The sequence below is a fragment of the Lutra lutra genome, chromosome 10, assembly GCF_902655055.1.
Source record: "Lutra lutra chromosome 10, mLutLut1.2, whole genome shotgun sequence".
In the NCBI taxonomy this organism is placed as follows: domain Eukaryota; kingdom Metazoa; phylum Chordata; class Mammalia; order Carnivora; family Mustelidae; genus Lutra; species Lutra lutra.
In genome coordinates this window covers 37,870,596-37,887,822 of record NC_062287.1, presented here as the reverse complement: position 1 = coordinate 37,887,822, position 17,227 = coordinate 37,870,596, and the positions used below count along the sequence as shown (strand labels likewise).

The 17,227-nt window shown below is 46.7% G+C and overlaps 2 protein-coding genes across 3 annotated transcripts in view; both read left to right on the top strand.

Moving 5' to 3' along the window:
- HEPHL1 (hephaestin like 1) overlaps window positions 1–4,020 on the top strand; it is a 97,092-nt gene extending 93,072 nt beyond the window's left edge. Inside the window, exons 18-20 of the mRNA XM_047694006.1 lie at window positions 1,286–1,448; window positions 1,905–1,976; window positions 2,071–4,020. Coding sequence (XP_047549962.1) covers window positions 1,286–1,448; window positions 1,905–1,976; window positions 2,071–2,273 — 438 coding nt within the window. The 3' untranslated portion in view covers window positions 2,274–4,020. The remainder of the gene's footprint in view (window positions 1–1,285; window positions 1,449–1,904; window positions 1,977–2,070) is intronic.
- Window positions 4,021–7,530: 3,510 nt separating this feature from the next.
- Window positions 7,531–17,227, top strand: part of PANX1 (pannexin 1) — a 52,738-nt gene continuing 43,041 nt past the window's right edge. For both annotated transcript variants that reach the window (XR_007121028.1, XM_047692342.1), the window contains exon 1: window positions 7,531–7,958. Coding sequence is in view for 1 of the 2 variants with exons in the window: in XM_047692342.1 (XP_047548298.1) it covers window positions 7,778–7,958 (181 nt within the window). In the remaining variant the exon portion in view is untranslated. The remainder of the gene's footprint in view (window positions 7,959–17,227) is intronic.

The window sequence follows — 17,227 nt, the reverse complement described above, 5'->3', positions numbered from 1 at the left end:
GTTTTTATCATAAACAGATGTTAAATTCTATCAAATGTATTTCTGTATCTATTGAGATGATCACATTTTTCTTCTTTAGTTTGTGGATGATTTTCTTTAGTATATTTGTCATTGACATAGATTAATTTTCAAATATTGAACCAGTTTTCAATCTCAGGATCAATCATACTTTGTCACAATGCATTATCTTTTGTATATATTGTTGGATTCATGCTAGTATTTTTTAAGGATTTTACATTTATGTTCATGAAAAATATTGGTTGTAGCTTTCTCTTCTCATATAGTATTAGGGTAATGTATAGGTAAAGTACTAAGGTGTCTGGGTAATGCTGGCCTCATGAGTTGGAAGTGGTCTGTCCTCTTCTATTTTCCAGTAGGATTTGTTTAGTACTGGTATTATTTCTTCTTGAAATGTTGGTAGAATTTGCCAATGAAGCCATCTGGACCTGGAGTTTTAATTTATTAGAAAGTCTTAATATAATTCCAGTTTCTTTAATAGATAATCTGAACAGTGAACCTAGGTAATTTTCATCTTAAGGAATTTGTCCATACCATCCAAGTTGTAGAATTCGTAGATAGTTATTCATAATATTCCTTTATTATCCCTTCCAATGCCTGGAAGGTCTTAGTGATGTCCCCTCTTTCGTTCCTAATATTTGTAATTTGTGTCTTTTTTTTCTTGGTCAGTTTGTCCAGGGGGTTGTATTAGTTATTGTTTTATAATAAATTACCCTAAAACTTAGTGTCCTCAAACAACAAATGCTAACTCACAGTTTTTCTGGGTCAGAAATCTGGGAGTAGTTTAGCTAGTCAGTTCTGACCCAGCATTTCTCATGAAGCTATAATCAAGATGTCAGCTGGAGCAGTAGTCATCAGGTTTGACTGGGACTGGAGAATCCACATCCAAACTCACTCATGGGGCTATTGACTGAAAGCTTCATTTTTTCACCACATGGGTATGCCATGGGAGCAGACTTCCCCCAGGGTGAGTGATCCAAGAGAAGAGAGCAACAGAGAGAGTCTAAGTCTTTTAGAAGTAGAATGCCATCACTTCTTCCATATGCTATTGATCTCACAGACCAACTTTCATACAATATAGAAGGGGACTACAAAGGCTATAAATAGCAGGATGCAGGGATCATTGGGGGGCAATGTGGAGGATGGATTCACATCTTAATGACCTGTTCACAGAATCAGTTTTTGTTTTCTTTGATTTATCTCTATTATTTTTCTATTCTCCATTTTATTGATTTCTGCTCTTATCTTTATTACCTTCTTTCTGCAGATAGATAAATCTTACCGAGGAGATGTGTATGATCTCTTTCCTGGGACATTCCAAACCATTGAGCTGTTTGCTGATCATCCAGGGACATGGTTGTTACACTGTCACGTGTCTGACCACATCCATGCTGGCATGGAGACAACCTACACAGTCCTTCGGAACATAGGTACTGCTTTCTGTCGGGGATGATGTACCAGGCTTCCTGTAGGCCCTGAAAATAGGAGACTTAAGAGCCCCCAAGGGCTCAGAGTCATCTAAGAGAGACAGACATATAAACAGTAACTATTATAGAATATGATATGCGCCAACATAGAATGCAGAGTACAGGGCTCTGTGGAGATAATGGAGATAATGGTTAACAATGTAGGGACATGAGCAAACATTCTAGAAGCTATAATGCTTCAGATGGATCTTAATGGGTGAGCAGAAGCTTGAAAGTAGATGGGGTAAGGACAGTGTGTGTATAGGTATGTAAAACAGTAAGAACTTAAGAAAGCCCTGCAGATACAAACAAGATAAAGTCCTCCTTGGTAAAATGGCATAACCCTTGAAATAACTCGTGTTGTGAAAAGAATCTACTTTTGTTGTTTATAAAACAATCAATTTTGTCATCTTTGTCCAGACAACAGGATCCCTTACTCCACGAAATCTCCATCTGGAGGAAAATCCCACCCAGCCACAGTGCCCCCCAATGGTAATGATACCCTCCCTGAATCCCTCATGCAAATGGTCAGCATTCACTTCCTAGAGAAGGGCAGAGGACTGACACCTCACTTTTCTTTTCACAGGAGAACCTGGCAAGGAGCAGCTCTATTTCTTTGGCAAGAATCTGGGTCCTAGGGGAGCCAAAGTAGCCTTGGTCATCCTCTTCATCATTGGACTCCTCCTTCTGATCTCCACAGTGATTCTCTCCCTCAGACTGCGGTCGGCAAGGAAGCAGGTCGCATACCGGGAAGTCCAGTCCTGCGCACTCCCCACGGATGCTCTGTGAACCAGCTGGTCGTCCTCAGCAGGGAAACTGGACAAGGCATCGTTCATCAAGACAGGTTTACATTATATCTTGGATCAGGCTTTGATCCTCCAGAACACAATCATAGCAATTTGCTTTTACTTATTTATTTTTTTAATGGGCTGTGAATAATCCTCAGGTATAAAATACAGAAAGAAGAACAGGTGTGACTGAGAAAACACAAGTCTGTTCTCTGAAAGAGTTTGCTGAAGTGGGACAACCTTCTGAAAGATATCTCTATTTTCCTTTTTTTTTTTTTTTTTTAAATTCTTAGATTAGACGGTGCTTCCTCAGCTAACCATCCAAGTTTCTAGATAGACGACTTTGGGAGTTATACTGCTTCGGGCACCTAAGTGGAATGGCACTGATTTTTCAACACTATATAATGTTACATAAGATGTTTCCCTTAGTCATTTCAGGGAAAATAACTTCTTGAGGAGTTCATGAAAATGTCTAAACCACTATCTGCTGATAGAATTTGACCAAATGAAGCTTTTGGAGGCCTTAGCCAGGTCTCCTGGCCTTTTCCACTTTAATATAAATAGCCTGTGCTCTGTTTGCTACAGAAGGCAAAGTTATCAGCATTTTTTAAAAAAAATTGCTGCTGTTTTTATGCAAACCTGCAGAGATACTTTGATGTTTACAACTCACGCCACGTTATATGTTTTTACAAAGTTTCCATGGCAACAGGTTTTTTGCCCTCCAAAAAATCATCCAGAGAATTTGTATTGTATTTTAGAATGTGGAGGGCCGGAAGTTCTACAAGAGAAGCATAGGATCTCCCACTGTGAAGCAGAGACTTCCTAAAAGTTACGTGGGAGCTCCTGCGTGGGAGGGAAGCTTTACAGAAGGCGAATCTGGACTTGAGACTTGAGTCTGATTTTTTATTCACCTAGCAGATCTTTCAAAGTCTGCATCTTCTAGGAAATAAAAACAGTCTCATCATGTGAGCAACACCAGGAGGAAGTCATCAGTGCAGCTGACTGGTGGGGAGAAGAACTCTCACAAAATTCTTGATTCCATGCCTCTTAAAGACAGCCCTTTGGGGGAGGAGAAAAAAAAAAAACCCAAAAAACAGAAAAGAAAAGGCTAAAAAAAAGAGAGTCCCAGTTGTAAGGTTTTAAATCATTAAATTGGTTTTGAAGACATGCATTACAGTTTTCAAGACTCAAATGCAAAAATAAATTACCAGACAATTAAACTCAACCCATTACAAGGTGATCCACACTCTCTGTATACATGCCTAAACGTTAGATTAAGATTGATAAAAGCAACTTTGCTTATTACTAGACTGAGAAATTGCCCTTAACTCAGGGCCAGATGCCCTGCGATGCCAATGTCAATGCCAGATGAGTGATATCAGTACATCTGCCTTAGCAGATCATTTGGTTGTCCAGATGAACAAGTAGAACCTAAAAAAATACTCTGGTGGAGGGACCTTTCCTACTTTCTCATCTTCATCTTGGTGAGGGAAAATGGGTAATTTGATAGAAGTTATAGTCTTACATGAAACAGGATGCGGATGCTAATAGTTCTGTTCTTAGTTGGCTTGAACGTCATATCCAACAGTGTACCCAAAGGATTCTGAATTCCAGCCTGCTAACCACTGACAATGTGATTTTGTAGTAAGTGTTCTACGGTTTTCATACATGTGTAGGCTGTATAATTTCATAGTGATAATTATGTTAAATGCCTTATTTATAACTCACCTAGATAACAAATTATTTAGTTTTTTTTCCCTTTTCTCTTAGTCTATTTTTTTAATGAAAATGAAACCATAAAGTAGTTTGATTACACACCATTTCTCTTTTTAATAAAGTTTCACAGATTATGAGATGGCTACTTGCTTTTTTTTTTTTATATATACTATTACCTAATCACTAGACATAGAGCAGGGTTGGTTAAAGGAGAATAGTCTTTTAGATATTCAGCAATTATCCTTGTTATACCGCTAAGGGAAATGAAACAGAATAACAATATGTCTCCCAAAGAATTTGACTATCCTCAAACATTGTTTCCTCAAATGTACCATACTTCTTCTTCTGCCTCAGTCCTTGAGAAAATCAATTACAATTAGATACATCTCCTGTTACACTGAAGAAGTATCCCTGCTCCTACCAGGGCGGGTCTCTTCCTTAGCTCTGGACTTACACCTTCTTGCTCTCTCAAGAACTTCATTCCCTTAGTGTTCAGCTTTCTCTACTACATGAAGTCATCGGCAGCACCCACTATTAAAAGACAGAGGGCTGCTCTCTTTAATTTCATATCCATCTCTAACCCAGTTTCTCTGTTCTCTTCATAGCAGAACTTTTTGCCTGTACCACCTCACCTCATGAATTCCTCAACCCATTCCAGTGACTTCCAACTCAGTGTGCCTTGCTCCCACCTCCCAGTCTGCTGTTGTCAAAATCAACAACCATGAAGCCATTTCTAATGGCTTCCTCACCTTGATCTCACTCAACCTGTCCATAACAACTGATGGCTCCTTCTTTCGAAATGCCCCATAGTCCCCTGGCTCATCACCATGACCCTCTTGCCAGCCTTCCTTCTTCCTTTGGCTCTTCCTTCTCAGTCTCTTGCTAGTTCCTTCTCTCCCATCTAACTTAAGTGTTGGCATGCCTCAGGGCTTGCCACTGGGCCCTCTTCTCTCTTTTGCCCTCAGGGGTAGGCTTAATAATGTCCCCAAAGATTTTGTGTCCTCATCTCTGAACCTGTGTTATTTTATATGGCAAAAAGGATTATGCAGTGAAGTGAAGGATCCTGAGACAGACTACTCAGGTTGTCCATAAATAAAAGTCACAGCACCCTTCTAATAGACGCAGAGGGAGGTTTGTCTACGGAAGAAGGCCATGTGACAACTGAAGAAGGACACTGTGCCATGGCTTTGGAGTTGGAGGAAGGGGCCACAAACCAAGGAATGCTGCTGTAAAACCTGGGAAAGGCAAGGGAACAGATTCTCCTCCAGAGCCTTCAGAGGGAGCTTGGTCCTGCCAGCGTCTTGTATTCCAGTGAACATGATTTTGGATTTAAGAGCTCCAGAACTGTTAGAGAACACATGGGAGCCATCAAGTTTGTGGTCATTTTTTTACAGCCTTCTCCATATGTTATTTCATCCATTTCACTTTTAATTATATCCAATTTGTTTACCTTGGTATGGGACCCAGCCTGATTTGGCCCATGCACACCTCTCCAACTTGATCTCCAACTCTTCCCTGCTCTAGCTTTGATCAGTTCTTGTGTCCTTTCTGCCTAGTTCCTTTCTGCCTCAGGACCTTTGCACATGCTGCTTTCTGTGCCCAGAGTACTCTTCCTCTCCAGCACTCTCATCCCCCTTCCTACCTTTCCTGGCCATCTTTCAGCTTCTCAGACTTTCCTCTGTTATTTCCCAGAGTCACTGTTTTCCTTTGTAGCACTTATCACAAGACATGACCATTTTATCTTTCTGTCAGCTTGATTTTCTTCTGCCTCTTTGACTGCAATGTAGGCTTCATGGAAGCAAAGACCCCTTTTTTTTGCTCACTGCCCCAGCCCAGAACACAGTGCAGATACATAATCGTTGTTCAGCAAATATTACTTGATTGAATGTATAAGCAGAACAGATGGTGTAGTGGGCTGGACTAGTCTGACTTTGACTATTTTGGTTGCAAAATTCTCATATTCAAATGTCAAGGGTCTAAAACAAACAAAACAGATTCTGGGATGCCTGCAGTGAGGTCCACAGCTGCTTTGGCTTCCTTCTAATGACACTGGAGCAGGGGTCGGGGCGGGGAGGAGCATGTATTATTCAATCCCTAAATGCACTTTACAACTAACAACAACAACAAAAAAGCAATGTCATCAAAAATAACTCTAACTGTCACAGCTAAGAGGGACTAAGGAGATGTGACAACTAAACACAGTGTGGCATCCTTAGATGAGATCTTAGAACAACAACAACAAAAAAGGATACAAGGTAAACATTAAGGAGATACGAATAAACTAGATTTTCATTAATATTATTACTGTATTAATAATGTAATCTCATCAACCATCAGATTTTGTATATTAGGAGAGAGGAGCAAGCGAATTTGGAAATTGGTTGTGGCAGCTGGGAGACATGGAAGCGGTAAAGATAGCGCTGGAGGCTTCTGGCTAGGGTGGATGGGTGGATGGTAGTGCATTCAGCCAGATAGATAGGGAAGACAGGGGTTCCCCTGGAGGGGAAGATGACTGCAGTCCCGGCCATTGTGAGTCCAAAGTCCTGTGAACCATCCCAGTGCAGAGCTGTGTAAACTGCTGGATGTGCGTTCAGAGGACAGGTCAAGATGGAGATACGCCTGAGAGACTGGAGGGCAGACGGCAGACGGGGAGATTAGCCTGGGCCCGCCCAGCTACAAAGGGCAGAGTAGGCAGCCCAGCTCAAGCAGCCTCCTGTTTAAAGGTCCCGTCAGCTGCAAAGATGTGGGCTAGAGCATCTCCTCCTGTTTCTCCACTTCCTGTAAGGGGTTCAGAAGCAGCGGTTTGCAGCCTCTAATCCCACCCACCCGCGGACAGCCGGGGGCCGGCTCCCGCATCAAGGCTCGGCCCACCAGCGCCGGAGGAAAAGCGCAGACCGGGGCAGCGATCATAGAAGTGTGAGACTCTGGCGCACGGAGGGCTCCCCACAGACCTCGCGCCTCCACTCGCACAAGCTTCCCGGAAGGGTCCAGAGTCCCCTCTTCTACACCCTTGGACTGGCTTTTATGGCGGCCATTGCCCTTTGAAGCGTTTACAGCTCCTTTTTAGCTGGTTCCACCGTGTAGAGTTGTTAGCGGGGCGTCAAGGGGGACCGTCCTGTCCACAGTGTGAAAAGCCGCTTTCAGAAATGATTTCCAAAAATCCTGGGCTAGGAACGGGGGAGGCTGAGGCCAAGGAGGGCGCGAGCAATTCGGAGGTAGTGCTCAGTGCGAAGATGCCTCTGCGGAGGCGGATCCCGGGGACCCCGCACGGGGCGGCGCCCACCCCGCCCGCGTCACCGCGGTTTCCGGCAACTCCACGCGCCCGGGCTCGCCGGCTCGCCCAGGGTCCCGGAAGAGCGCGGCGGAGAGAGCGGAGGGTCGGCGGGCAGGGGGGCGGCTTGCGGGGCGGCTTCGGACCCTGGGGGCGGGGCGGAGGGGTGGCGCGAGCGGCTGCCTCTCGCGCCTCCGGACGCCGGCGAGGCGGCGAGCGGCGCGCGCAGCCGGGAACCCGTACTGGGCGAGCGCGCGGGGGCGGGCCGGCGGCGGACGAGCGAGCGCGAGAGCTCCTGCGCCCGGGCGCACGGCGGGAGTCGCGGCGGCGGTGCTGTGGCTCGCTGGGAGCCAGGAGCCCCGACACACAAAGGCTGGGGGGGCGGAGAGGGGATGTGTGAGCAACCGGGGAGCCGGGAAAGGGAAAGCGAAAGCCGCGGCCGCGGCAGGTGACGGCGAAGGCGCGGTACCCGGGCCTGCTTCCAGGGCCTGTCGGGCTGACCCCGGCGCGCCGCAGCCATGGCTATCGCCCACCTGGCCACCGAGTATGTGTTCTCCGACTTCTTGCTGAAGGAGCCCTCGGAGCCCAAGTTCAAGGGGCTGCGGCTGGAGCTGGCCGTGGATAAGATGGTCACGTGCATCGCTGTGGGTCTGCCCTTGCTGCTCATCTCGCTGGCCTTCGCGCAGGAAATCTCGATCGGTAAGGCCGGTGCCGGAGGGGCGGGGTGGGGCCGGCCTGCGCGAGCGGGCGTTATCCGAGGAGCCCAGGTCTGGTGGGAAGAGATTTTATTGCGCGCCCCTGGAAGCCCTCTCAGGCTGCGATGGGCGTGAACGTTGGGAAGAAAGGGAGCCCCAGCTTTATGTGTACTCTTTGCCCACGTGGTTCATTTTATAACCCTGTGGATCCTGATTGCATCCCTGCTGCTCAGTTCTTCTGCCTGCTTCTCCACTGATCCTGAATGTGGCTTAGCGTTCATGTCCGTCTCTTAGGACCAGCGCCCTTGCCGTCAGATTTGTCGAAAACAGCGGTCTCCTATTCCCTTCCCTCTCACCCCTGCATTTGTGTAATTACCTCAAAATTTGGAGCAGAGAAGTTCCTGAGTGGCTGAATGGAGGATGTGAAGGAAAGTACTCCATGAAATGTGTGTTCTCCCTTCATTATCTCACTTTGAGTTGATACTGGTTGAGACTTCAGCTCTGCGGGGTCATGAGTGCTGGGAAATGACAGCACCTGGCAGGTATTAGAGGGATAATACCAGAATCCTCCACCCGGACGGCATTGTGACGAATGTGGGATGAACAAGTCCCCATCATGTAGACTATCGTTTACTCATAACACTTCCGAGGTGCGAAAGTGTTTGGGGCAGGATCAGGTGGCTAATAAGACCGGTCTTTCTCATCAGCTGTTCTGACTTACAACACAGGAGAGGATGCTTTTGAGTCAATGGGACAGCTATAGCCTGTTCAATACGAGAGAAGAGAGGTGGGTGGCAGTGGACCTTGGGGAAAGCTTCTATGAGAAGTTGTGCTGGTCCTGAGCCCTGGAGCACAGGTGGGATTTGGATAAGCAAAGGTCGCCAAGATTTCGAGATTTCACAGAATGTTACATGTTCCTGGAAGGAGAGAGACGGTGACCGTCCCTGCTGAGGCAGGAGAGTTAGTCACTGTTCTTGGGATAGGAGCATGAATATGGGTCCAGTTTGTTAGAACAGAGGAGTACAGACTTGATGATTTTCAGAGTGCGAAGTTATTGTTTGAGCAGAGGATGGACCTGTTGAAAGCAGGGCTTAATAAACCTGATGGTAACATATAGGGTCTAGGGTCAAGGAGGGAAGTGGAACTAGGGAGGCCAGATGCCAGATGATGGGGCACTAAATGAGGTCTTATGCATATGTGGGGGCCAAGATTTGAAAAGGAAGGATGGGAGAGGATGATTTCTAAGAGATCAAGGAACAATAAGCGGCCCTTGGGTACCTAGTTTTTAATAGGTCAAGAAGGGTAGATATTGACCAGAGTTGTTGGAAAGGCTGCAGACCTGAGTGACTGGAAAATGGTGGTGCCTGCAGAGGGGAGAAGCAGAGGGAGAAGAAGAGAGACTCTCCAGCGGACTCCCTGCTGAGTGCGGAACCTGACGCAGGGCTCCATCTCATGACCCTGAGATCACCACCCGAGCTGAAATCAAGAGCCTGAGGCCTGAGCCACCCAAGTGCCCTGAGAATGGTGGTATTTTGATGGGACTTCTGAAGTTGCAGAAGGAGTTGGTTAGAAACGGCTTATGGTGAGCTTGATTTTGTGATCTACAGCACTAAATTGTTCGACTTGGCAGGAAATTGCCAAATTCCTTGTGGAAAACAAGTGGTCGGGGGTTTTTTTTGGTCTTTGGGCAGGCAGAGTCATGCAGTTTCTCCTTCCGCCTTCCAGCTGGCAAGGAGTCGGGACTTCTGGTAGAAAGGAAAACCACCAAGTAGCTGGGGTCCTGGAGATAGTCTCTCCTTCTGCAAATGTTCTTTGAAGACCAGCTGTGGGCTGGAGCCTGGGCTAGGCACTGAAGGCCCAAGAGCAAATGAGGCACGGTCCCCATCATGGAGAGGCGGTGGTCCTGGGCCTCTGATGCCAGGAGGAGGGAGTTGGTTACCTTCTGTGTTCAAGCTTAATGTCCACCTGCATAGTAGGGGCATTCCGGAGGCAGAAGCCCTCTCGACACGTTCAAGTTGATGGGCTGCCAGAGGGGTGTTCAGTTGGGATTGGGAGTCGGTTTATCCAGCAGCAATCTGAGCTTGTACTAGGTGCAGAACACTGCTGTGTGTTCAGTGGGACACGAGAGGAGGTCCAGGCATGGTCTTCTTCCCGCCCTGCAAGAGTTTACCCCCCGTCTGGGGGCTAGGACAGACGTGCTGACCGGTGATGTCCAGCAGCACGTGGTTCAGTGACAAGACAGTGTCAGGCTCTGAGCGCCCAGCCGCTGAGGGCTGGCGGGGACTTGGGTGATGCTGTGGAGCAGACTCCCCTTATTCTCATGGGCTTCCACAGGGAGGGCAGGCACGGGGAATCCCAGCTGCACTGGGGAACACCTCTTAGGTGGAGTGCTTATTAGATAGTGTCAGAAAGAGAGAGAGTAGGGAGGAGAAGAGAGGTACATAAATTCATGCATGGAGTCATGTCAGGCGGCATTGAACTTTGTGCAGTGTCAGCTCTTGGGTGAAAGCAAGAACAAGCAGCGTGATTAAGGAGAACAGTAACAACAAAGAGAGAGGGGAGTGATTCAATGGAGCTGACCCCCACCACTTCAGTCAGGAGCGCTGGCCCCGAGCACGTGTGAGACAGGCCTGCACACTTAAAACCTGGCTTCCTTCTCCCTCATGAGAAGTCCTCCCCATCTTGCTGGTGCCTTGAATATTCTTCCCAGGTTGCACTTTGCACGTTGCATTGTAACGTGTTTACGTGGCTCCCTTGCTTATGAGTTACTCCGTATTCTGTTGCTCCCTAGAAGCTGGAGTCTTGTCCGGCACGTGGAAGCCCTTCTGTAAGGCTTGTCGAGTGAACGAGAGGTGGTAGGTTTTGGCATCATCGACGTTTGTTGAGCCTGGTGTGCACGATGGCTGTTCTTGGCAGTGGTCGTCAGACCCTTATAGGACAGAGAACCTACCCCTTGGAAGATGGTTGAGCAGAAAAGATGGTCATAACCTCCTCTAGCAGGACTCATGGCATCTGGGCGGTGTCAGAGGTGTGCAGCTGGGTGCCGTGGAAGGCAGAGGTAGGGGTGGCTTCTGACTCAGGGTAACAGTCACGAGCAGGGGAAGAGTTCGAAGGGAACTCTGAAGATGGGTTCCAGATATATGGTGCAGTGCATGCCAAAGCAGCAGGGCATGGGATGCCATGTGGCTGTGGGGCTTTAGGAGCAGGCATGGTCACTTGGGAAAGGAAAAAGGGGGAGTCAGGTCAGTCCAGAGGTGCTGCTAGGGAAGAGGGTGCAGTAAATCTCACTGCTTTCCCGCCACTGTGGGCGTGTGTATACAAAATGTGAAAATCACCTTTAGTGGCTACAGATACCAGTTTTCCTCTCTTCCTCTGACATTGATATCCTGGTATACATCAAAATGTGTTGATTGTGATATGATATCCTCTTAAGCCTAAAATAACTTTTTGTTTTCCAGTTTCTGAAAACTAAACTTTCCATGAACTAGTAGTCTATAAAATAGGATCCAAGTCATAAATGGGTGACAATTTTTACTTTAAGGAAACATTTTCTTTTAAAGAAAGAGTTCTACCAAATCTGAAAATTTGCACAGACTTTTTGGAATTAAAAAAGTACACATGAACAGAAGCAGAGTGTGGAAGATTGGAGAGAGACCTCACGATAAAACCGACTGGGGTTTATATTAAAGGCTTCTCCTTGGTCTTGGGCCCATTTTCTCACTAGTTCAGCCCACTGGGCTTCTCTCAGAAAAGAGGGACAGACCCTGCCCAGGCCACAGAAACTCACAGGTGGGGCAGTGAAGGACTGTTATCTAGGCCCTCCTGGGTGCTGGCATGGGGGGATGGGGGCTGTAGGCAGAGCCCATGCCACAGAGATTTTGCCCCCCGCACTCCCCTGCAGCAGCAGATATGGCCTGGCGTGGTGGGCGCTGGTGTGGGGCTGCCAGCACGGGGAGGATTGCTGCGGGGGTGGGGAGCAAAAGGGGCTCTGCCTTGCTGTCTGCCGGCAGGTTGTGGGTCATCGTAGAAATGATGAGGTGCAGAAGACCAGAGAGGGTGTGGTGCCTGCAGTCAAGTTCAAAGCGACTCTGGTAGCCTTTGCAGCAGCAGCCTGGGTCTGGGACTGCTTGTTGATCCTGACTGCCCTGCGATGGGGAGAATTACAAGCAGAAACATTCTGGAAGGAGTCACTAAGGGGACTTTTCTAAGCCCTGAGTTGTTGCTGGGAGCGTTTGGAAGGCTTTTGGAGCAATAGCTCCTGACCGTTGAAATGATGTAAGAATTAAAATATGGTCTGGTCTGGTGCGGCCTGATACTTCTGCTCGGCTCTCCTCAAACACTCCGGCCCCAGCTCCCCAGTGGGCAAGCTGGGTATGGAGAAAAAAACAAGCGAATTTTGCATTAGCTGGTACACACCAGCAGTTTTGGTGTCCTCATGACTGGACTGGCAAGACTGGGATGGGAGCCAGAGAAGGGGGAACTGATGCTCTGTTTTACCAGCCCTCCCTTTTGCTCACCCCTCGCCTTCCCTCATGTCTTGTCCACAACAAGTGCTCAATAAAAATAGAGCAAAGGAAATGCTGGAGCTCATTAAGGACTCTCTGGAGTTGTCCCCTGGACTGTGGCTGGGCTCAGAGGGAGCAGGGGCGTTTCGGGCAAGGGGAAGCATGGAAGACGGGAAGCCAGGTCCAGATGCTAAGGTTGCCAGGTCCCACCCAGTGCCTGGAATTCACCAGCTAGAGGCAGGGGTTCCTGGTATGGAGAGGGACACTTCCCAGTCGCTGGGCTACCCGTGTCATTTAAGAACACAAGTCATGTCCAGTCATGGATTCCTTCCTGACATCTCCTCCCAATAATAGCATTCTTGGATACCAGTCATCATGGAAGGGAGCCAAGCTGCCCCACTTGACTTACAAGGGTAGGTTACATTTCAAGTACCTCAGATTCCCTTTTGCAGTTTTTGTGATGAGGAGGGAGCTGTGTTTGTAGTGCTGAAGGGCTCTACTATGTAGGGCAGTGACCGTCATTCCCTGTGGCTCAGAGAACACATGTGTGTTGCCAGTGTGGGAGGGGGACAAAGTTCTGTGCCACGGAAGGACCCTCAAATATACCTGCCCCCAGGGAGAGGTGAGGAGATAGGTGGAGGGCAACTCTGTTTAGAAAACAAGCATAAATAGGGGCGCCTGGCTGGCTCAGTCGGTAAAGCTCGGCTCTCAATCTCACGGTTGTGAGTTTGAACCCCGCATTGGGCTCCACGCTGGGAGTGAAGCCTACTTAAAATACAAACAAACAAAGGAGAATACCAGCATGAGTAGACTGCATGGCCTTTAAGCTCCAAGACTTTAAGCGGATTTATCCAAACTATTGAAGAAACAGATGCGCTAAGTGTGCTGCCTTTCAACATGAGTGGGATTCATGTTCTCGGAGTCTTTGGCAGGGTCTGCCGTGACCTTGGCTCAGGACTGTTTAGGGCCTGATGCTGATGGTTTCCTTTTGAGGGACGGCTTTGCTTGTCCGCTGCCCGGACCTGGCATGTCAGGAGTTCCTGGGAGAGGAGAGCCCCTGTCTTCTGCCAGGATGCTTCTTGCCCGGAGCCATTGTGGCTGGACGGAACGAGCAGTGGCACAGCTGGCAGACCCCTGGGAAAGGGTGTTTCGTCTTGCCCTGGGAGCCTTTGCTCCCTGCAGCCCCCCACCCCCCTGGCAAGCACCCTCAGTTCTTGGCTCCACAGTTAGTTTTACAGGGTAGGGGTTAGCCAGTCTCCCTCTCCCTCCCTCCCCTCCCCCCAAGCCAAAGGACAGGTGACAATTCCAGCAGCTTCGGAGTCCTCTCAGCTTACAGTCCCCTTGTGTTTCCTGCACTCAGGAGAGGCTACTGAAGGGTACGGTTTTTCTGGGTTAATTTTTGTGAGGTTTTTTTTTTTTTTTTCGTTTTTACCCTGGTATTTTTATTGTATAGATAGTACCTAAATACGTTCTTGTGATAAATGATGCCTGAGCCTCCTTCGTCCTGTGCCAGAGGTAACCACTGTGGATGCTTGGTACAGCTTTAACGTTCCCTTTCGCTCGTTAGTATGCCGTGTGTACATGTTCTTTTAGAAAACAAACTGAGTCAAACCTAATGGTTTGCTTTTTCCCACTTGGGGTGTTTTGGAGAGCCTTCCATGTTAGGACATGGGCATTACTGGTTGTTTTTCTAACTGAAGTGTGATTAACTTGCAGTGGCGTGTTAGTCTCAGGTGAACACTGTAAGGATTCAGCACTTGCATCCGTTACTTACCCCTTCCCCTGTCCCCTCACCCACCCCACCTCTGGCAGCCACCAGGTTGTCCTCTGTATTTAAGAGTGTCTTCTTTGTTTGTCTCCTTGTATCTTTGTTTCTTAAACTCCACATATGAATGAGATCGTAGGGTATTTGTCCTTCTCTGGCTCCATCCATGTTCTTAAAGAGTGTAGAATGTTCTCGCCATAGTTCATCGAAGCACTCTCCCAGTGAGGCCCATTTAGGTTCTTTCCAGCTTTCTGCTGTTACACACAAGCCTTTTTTGTACATAAGTCTTTGTAAATACTTCCCTCCTCTCAACATTGAAAGGGAAGAAGAGACCAGTATCAGCTTCCAGGATGAAATAATTTTCCAGGATAGTTTCAGATTCCTGAGTTATTATTGGAAGTAAGTACAAAAAAAAAAAAAAAATGCCACCTTGTATGCCTCCACCACACTAACTCCCTCTTGGTGTTACTCTGTCAGAAGATCAGGAGAGGCACTGGGATGTGCTTTCAGTTTTAAGGATGAGCCTCTTCCCAGAAAAAAAATTGCAACATTTATTGGACTCAAGTAGTCTCATAACACACTGTAGGGTTCCTTCTAAGCTCTTAACCATAAGTTGCAGTTACTGTCTCCCCACCACACTGTAAGTTCATTGAGGGCGGAACCATCTGTCCTCTGGCTGGTTGACTGCTCTGTCCATAGTTTCCAACCTAAAACTTGATACATAGTTGACATTCAACAGTGTGTGAATGAGCGGATGATCAGCCATGTGGTAGGACTGGTCCTGAGTGTCAATTATTATATTGTCTGCAAGATGGAATTTTATGGATCTTCAAAGAGTTAGTCTTTAAAAAATTGTTAAAAATCGGGGGCACCTGGGTGGCTCAGTGGGTTAAAGCCTCTGCTTTCGGCTCAGGTCATGATCCCAGGGTCCTAGGATCGAGCCCTGCGTTGGGCTCTCTGCTCAGTGGGAGGCCTGCTTCCTCCTCTCTCTCTCTGCCTGCCTCTCCGCCTACTTGTGATCTCTCTCTCCATGTCAAATAAATAAATAAAATCTTTTAAAAAAATTGTCAAAAATATTTGGAAACTCTCTATAGTGTCATCGGAACTGATTAGAATAACAATAATAGAGCAAGGAATATGAATTGAGAAGATAAGCAAACATTTAGTAATGATGAGACCAGTTTTTAAAATAACTAGAACTTGGGGCTCTGGGAGTCTCAGTGGGTTAAGCGTCTGCCTTCACCTCAGGTCGTGATCCAAGGGTCCTAGGATCGAGCGCCACATGGGGCTCTCTGTCCAGCGGGGAGCCTGCTTCTCCCTCTCCCTCTGCCTGCTGTTCCCCTTGCTTGTGCACATGCTCTCTTTCTCTCTGTCAAATAAATAAATAAAATCTTTAAAAAGATAAAGAAAATAAAATAACTAGAACTTACCCAAGCAGCATTTGGTCTGTTTTCTTTTTCTTTTTTTTAAATTTTTTTATTTGAGTAGAGTTGACATACAGTATTATGTTAGTTTCAGGTGTACAACATAGTGATTTGCAATTACAGTATCATTGACTGTATTCCCTGTGTTGTACCTTCTCTTCCCGTGACTTATTCATTCCATAACTGGAACCCTGTCTCCCATTCCCCTTCACCCATTTTGCCACTTCCCCCAACCCCCTTCCCTCTGGCACCAGTTTGTTTTCTGTATTTATAGGTGTGTTCTGCTTTTTGTTTATTCCTTTGTTTTTTAGATTTCAAATCTGAGTGAAGTCATAGGGCATTTGTCTTTCTTGGTCCGACTTATTTCACTTAGCATAATACCCGCCAGGTCCATCTATTTTGTCATAAGGGGTAAGAGCTCTTCCTTTCTTATGGCTACATAATATTCGTGTGTGTGTGTGTGTGTGTGTGTATGTGCGCGCGCATCTTTATCCATTCATCTATTGGTGAACACACGGGTTGCTTCCATAACTTAACTATTGTAAATGATGCTGCAGTAAACGTAGGGGTACGTATATCTTTTTAAATTAGTGTTTTTGTTTTCTTTGGACAGATATCCAGTAGTGGAATTATTAGATCATATGACGCTTTTATTTTTAGTTTTTGGAGGACTCTCCTTACTGTTTCCCATAGCGACTGTGTCAGTTTTACAATGGGGAAAAAGGGTCTTCAATAAATGGTGCTGGGAAAACTGGACAGCTATGTGCAAAAGAGTGAAACTGAACCAATTTCTAACACCATCCACAAAAATAAGCTCAAAATGGATTAAAGACCTAAATGGGAGACCTGAAATAATAAAAATCCTTGAACAGAACATAGGCAGTGATTTCTTTGACATCAGCCATAGCATCATTTTTCTAGGTATGTCTCCTAAGGCAAGGGAAATAAAAGCAAGAATAAACTATTGGGATTACATCAAAATAAGAAGCTTTTGCATAGACAACAAACTATCAACAAAACAAAAAGGCAACGTGCTGAATGGGAGAAGATATTTGCAAATGATATATCTTTTAAGAGGTTAGTATCCAAAATACATGAAGAATTTATACAACTCAACACCCCTCAAAAAGAACAGTCTGATTAAAAATGGGCAGAAGACATGAACCGACATTTCTTCAAAGAAGACATCCATGTGGCCAACAGACACATGAAAACATGCTCAGCACCACTCAGCATTGGGGAAGGGCAAATAAAAACCACGATGAAGCATTACCTTGTACCTGCCACAATGGCTAAAATCAGAGAAACAAAAAAATAACAAGTTGGCGAGGAGGTGGAAAAAAAAGGAACCCCCCTGTGAGTTGACGGGAAGGCGTTCTTTCTGTCTTGGGTTTCAGCGCACCCTGTCCCCTGACTTGAAGAGACCTAGTAAGTAGAAGAGCCCTGTTTGATGATTACCCCCTTTCCTGTGTCTCCCCACCCATGCCCCAAGAAAAAAAGAAGAAAGGAAAATGAAACTGGGAGAAAGTCTGTTCTTTCCTAATAGATGGAATTTCCACCACTAGCAAAAAATGAAAGT